At 48.2% G+C, this 5,429-nt stretch overlaps 1 protein-coding gene across 1 annotated transcript; it reads left to right on the forward strand.

The window, feature by feature from the left end:
- Window positions 1-256: 256 nt before the first annotated feature.
- Window positions 257-865, forward strand: LOC309817605 (cell division cycle-associated protein 4-like; the record flags this gene model as incomplete). The annotated part of the gene is made up of 1 exon (XM_082646884.1): window positions 257-865. One exon carries the CDS (start codon window positions 257-259, stop codon window positions 863-865), a length of 609 nt encoding a protein of 202 aa, XP_082503010.1.
- Between the last annotated feature and the right edge of the window lie 4,564 nt (window positions 866-5,429).

The following is a 5,429-nucleotide window of genomic DNA, read 5'->3' on the forward strand; positions in this document are numbered from 1 at the left end:
TATACCCCTATAAAGATGTTAAAAAAAAATTATACTGGAGGCCCCTCCCCAATGGCCCTGCCCCTCCCGGTGGCCCCGCCCAGTGGGCCCTCCCTCGGCAGTGGTGCCACAAGCAGAGTGGATGCTGGCTGCCAGATGTCTGAGGAGGGGGAACCCTCACAGGTCACCTTCTGAGATCATCGTGACCCCGCCCACCGACACAGCCTCTGGGTGACCAGGCACTGCCCATGGGCTGCTCCCTTCCATAGATGGCACAATGTTTGCTCGAGGGCTGAAGAGGAAGTGTGCGGTGGACGAGGAGGCCGCGCCCGCCTACAGCCTGCAGCGCCAGTCGCTCCTGGACATGTCACTGGTCAAGCTCCAACTGTGCCACATGCTGGTGGAGCCCAACCTGTGCCATTCACTTCTCATCACCAACACGGACCAGCAGATTCAAGAGGAGATGACCCAGGATGGGAGATGGTGCATGCCGGTGCCCCAGACCGCAGGGCGGGCGTCGCGCGACCTCCTAGTATCCACGGAGATCCTGTGCTGCTGCGCGTGGGAGGGGGTTCACCCGGCCCCTGACCCCGGAGACCTGGCCTCTGAGTTCCAAGTGGTCCCAGCGGTACAGGCTCCCGGAGGCTCTCCAGGTAGCGTTTGGGGCAGGGATGGTCCTCAAGAAAACAGAGGAAGCTTTCATAAGTCGCTCAATCAGATATTTGAAACACTGGAGAGTCAAAGCCCCGGTGCGTTAGAGGAACTGTTTTCCGACGTGGACAGCTCCTACTACGACCTGGACGCTGTGCTGACTGGCATGCTGGGCGGTGCCAAGTTGATCCAGGACGGGCTGGACCATGTGGTGGATATCCTGGTGGAGACCTGAGCTGTGACTGGGGCACATAGCAGATGTGTTTGTGAGGCCGATGAAAACAGCTGGCACACTGGGGGTGTGGGTGCCCACTACCCTGCAGCTGGGGCTGGCCTCTGGTTTGTTTGCCATTAGGAGAACGACCCAGAACAGCATCTGGCCCGCTCCCCTCTCTCCCTCCCTCCTGGCTGGGAGGCTTTTCCGCAGGCCGGTCATCGCGCCCACCCTGGGCCCTTGTCTGTGTCCTGCTACAGCCCGACCAGAGGATGCCAGCCCCCTTCCTCATCCAGCCTCATCAAACTTTAGATAGGTGAATTTTCTAAAATTAAGTTTTATACGTTTTGGGCAATATTTTGTCTTAAGATATATTTTTAAAATTTTATAATTTTATCACTTTAGATTTTTTAGCTATTTTCTTAAAAATAATATATTTTGTCTATAAATATCCTCTGCTGCTACATTAGAAACTTTTATAACCTAAACAGTTGCAGTTGGTGTATTTCATTTATTTTAAGGTTTAACAAACACTGTTCTTTTTCCAACAAGCGTCACTGCCCTGAGTCTGCAGTGTCCACGCATGGTGATTTCCACTTTAGATTCAGGTGTGAGCCTTGCCCATATGCACTGCTGTGGTCAGAGCGAGGTCAGAGTTGAAGGCCTTGCAAGGCGGTGCCTTTATCAGAACTGCTGTGCAAGCCATGTCTCCGTTAGACTTCAGTGTAGATTTTGGAGGGTTTTATTTATGCCCATTTATGTATGTGTCTTCAGAGCTGAAGGTCAGGTATGGTCTACCTGGAGATCATGCACGCCCTGAAGTGTCTTGGGCGGTGCCTCCAAAGGGTCTGAGACTCAGGGCCCCTCCTGCACAGGTTCCCCAGCACAACTGATCTTCCTCCCAAAGATGCTGCCCTCTGTGTGCCCCTGCCTGGCTGGGCTGCTGGACCCGGGTCAGCTGGGCCCATGTGCCAGCGTGTTTGGGGAAGGTGTGTGTCAGTGCACCACTGGATTGGAGAATGTTAGCATAAATTTAAGCCTAGGATTAAAGAAATCTGTACACACGTCATTTATGGGCCCTCAATCTTGAGGGTCATTGACAGTGGGGTTGGCTGGGTGCTTTGTGATCCTGCCACAGGCACTGAGTCCGCCCACAACTTTTAGATCTTTTTCACTTGTTTACAACTAAGACTGTACTCTCTCCCACCCCCACCCCACGTTTCCCATTTCTCATGCTTTTTCTTCCTTCTCCAGCCCTTAGCGAAAAGGGTGGTTTTCTTTTGCACATATGCTATTCTTAATAGCAGTGGTGTGCACCTCATTTTATTAAAAAATTATCCAACCAAAAAAACTTATACTGGAAGGAAATAAAGTGATTAACATTGAATTGAGAAATATTGTATTACTTGATTTTTCAGATACCTATAGTGTGTCCAGTCATTTGGACTTTAAGAAATCTGGAGGTGGATTTTGCTCTGATACTTAATATATCTACAACCTTGGCCAAGTTCTACTTGATAAGTCTCAGTCTCCTCATGTGAAAAAAAAAATAGATAATTTTTAAAATCTGTATTAAAAGGCAGTTTTGAGAGTTAGTGATTATGTATGGAGCTTAGCATAGTGCTTCACCCACAATAGTAAGCAATCTAAATTTTAATTACTCTCATTAGTGTAGACACAAGATATCTGTAAATCCATTTTGTTCCACTGTGTGTGTGTGTGTGTGTACACGTATGTCTCAGTTTCGTCAAACTCCTTACACAGGAGTGTCTTCTCCTTTAGATGACCATTTAATAATATAATTGTTACCAAACTGAACTCAGGTTCACTCGCCTAACACTCAGCAAAGCCTGTCTACTGACACTGAGTTGTGGTGAAGGAAAGTACAGCAGTTATTGCAGGGCACCAAGCAAGGTGAATGGGCAGCAACTACTCTAAAAACCCAAACTCCTTGATGGCTTCAAGGAAGGGTTTTTAAAGGCAATATAAGGGATGAGGGTTGCAGTGTACATGATCAGCTTGTGGACCTTCTTCTGATTGGTTGGAGGTCAAAGTGATGTTTCAAGAATCTTAATCTAGGGACTTTCAAGATGGCGGAGGAGGAAGACGTAGAGATCACCTTCCTCCCCACCAATACATCAAAAATACATCTACATGTGGAATAACTCCTACATAACACCTACTGAATGCTGGCAGAAGACCTTAGACTTCCCAAAAGGCAAGAAAATCCCCATGTACCTGGGTAGGGCAAAAGAAAAAACAGAGATAAAAGAATAGGGATGGGACCTGCATGTCTGGGAGGGAGCTGTTAAGGAGGAAAAGTTTCCACACACTAGAAAGTCCCTTCACTGATGGAGATTGGGGTTAGGTGGGGGAGGGGGAAGCTTCAGAGCCATGGAGGAGAGCCCAGCAACAGGGGTGCAGAGGGCAAAGCAGAAATATTACTGCACAGAGGATTGGTGCCAACCAGCACTCACCAGCCTGAGAGGCTTGTCTGTTCACCTGTTGGGTCAGGTGGGGCCTGGGAGCTGAGGCTCAGGCTTCACAGGTCAGATTCCAGGGAGAGGACTGGGGTTGGCTGCGTGAAGACAGCCTGAGGGGGCTAGTGCACCACAGCTAGCCAGTAGGGAGTCCGGGAAAAAGTCTGGACCTGCTGAAAAGGCAAGACACCACTGTTTCAGTGTGCGTGAGGAGAAGGGATTCCTTCCCCATGTGCCCAAAGAAGGCAGAGCACCACCTAAGCGAGCTCCAGAGACAGGCGTGAGCCACAGCTATCAGCTCAGACCCCAGAGACAGACATGAAATGGTAATGCTGCTGCTGCTGCCACCAAGAATCAAGTATGCAACCACAGGTCATTACCCACAGCACACCCCCTGCTCGGGAGCCTGTGCAGCTGCCACTGCCAGGGTCCCATGATCCAGTGACAAGTTCCCCAGGAGAACACACGGCATGCCTCAGGCTGTTGAAACGTCACACTGGCCTCTGCCACTGCTCGCCCCGCATTGCAGTTATGACTACTGTACCTCTCCCTTCCCATGGCCTCAGTGAGCAAGAGCACCCTAATCAGCCACTGCTTTAACCCCTTCCTGTCTGGGCGGGGAACAGACACCTGAGGACAACCTACACGCAGAGGTGGGGCCAAAACCAAAGCTGAACCCCAGGAGCTGTGCAAACAAAGAAGAGAAAGGGCAATCTCTCCCAGCAGCCTCAGGAGCAGCAGATTAAATCCCCACTATCAACTTGATGTACCCACCATCTGTGGAATACCTGAATAGACAACGAAACATCCCAAAATTGAGGCGGTGGACTTTGAGAGCAACTGTAGACTGAGGGTTTGCTGTCTGTGACTGATTTGTTTCTGATTGTTATGTTTATATTAGTTTAGTTTTTAGCACTTGTCATCACCAGTGGATTTGTTTACTGGTTTGGTTGCTCTCTTCATTTTTTATTATTTTTTCAAATTTTAATAATTTATTTATTTATTTAATATTCTTTCTTTTATTCTCCCTTTTCTTTGGAGCCATGTGGCTGACAGGGTCCTGGTGCTCTGGCCTGGTATCAGGCCTGACCCTCCAAGGTGGGAGAGCCAAGTTCAGGACACTGGACGACCAGAGACCTCCCAGCCCCAAGTAATATCAGTCGGTAAGAGCTCTCCCAGAGATATCCATCACAGCTCTAAGATGCAGCTCCACCCAATGGCCAACAAGTTCCAGTGCTGGACACCCCATGTTAAACAGCTAGCAAGACAGGAACACAACCCCACCCATTAGCATAGAGGATGCCTAAAATCAGATCAAGTACACAGGCACCCCAAAACACACCACCAGATGCGGCCCTGCCCACCAGAGAGAGAAGATCCAGGCCCACCCGCCAGAACACAGGCACCAGTTTCCTCCACCACGAAGCCTACACAAGCCACTGAACCAAGCTCACCCACTGGGGGCAGACACCAAAAACAATGGGAGATACCAACCTGCAGCCTGCAAAAAGGAGAAACCTAACACAGTAAGATAACAAGATGAAAAGACAGAGAAGTATGCAGTAGATGAAGGAGCAAGGTAAAAACCCACCAGACCAAATAAATGAAGAGGAAATAGGCAACCTACCTGAAAAAGAATTCAGAGTAATGATGGTAAAGATGATCCAAAAGCATGGAAACAGAATGGAGAAAATACAATAAGCGTTTAACAAGGACCTAGAAGAACTAAAGAGCAAGCAAACAATGATGAACAACACAGTGCATGAAATTAAAAATTCTCTAGAAGGAACCAATAGCAGAATAACTGAGGCAGAAGAATGGATAAGTGACCTGGAAGATAAAATAGTGGAAATATCTACTGCAGAGCAGAAAAAGAATAAAGAATGAAAAGAATGGAGGAAAATCTCAGAGACTTCTGAGACAATATTAAACGCACCAAGAGTCAAATTATAGGGGTCCCAGAAGAAGAAGAGAAAAAGAAAGGGTCTGAGAAAATATTTGCAGAGATTATAGTTGAAAACTTCCCTAAAATGGGAAAGGAAATAGTCAATCAAATCCAGGAAGCGCAGAGTCCCATACAGTATAAATCCAAGGAGAAACATGCC

The sequence above is a fragment of the Grampus griseus genome (genome assembly GCF_964374135.1).
Source record: "Grampus griseus genome assembly, chromosome: X".
Lineage (NCBI taxonomy): Eukaryota > Metazoa > Chordata > Mammalia > Artiodactyla > Delphinidae > Grampus > Grampus griseus.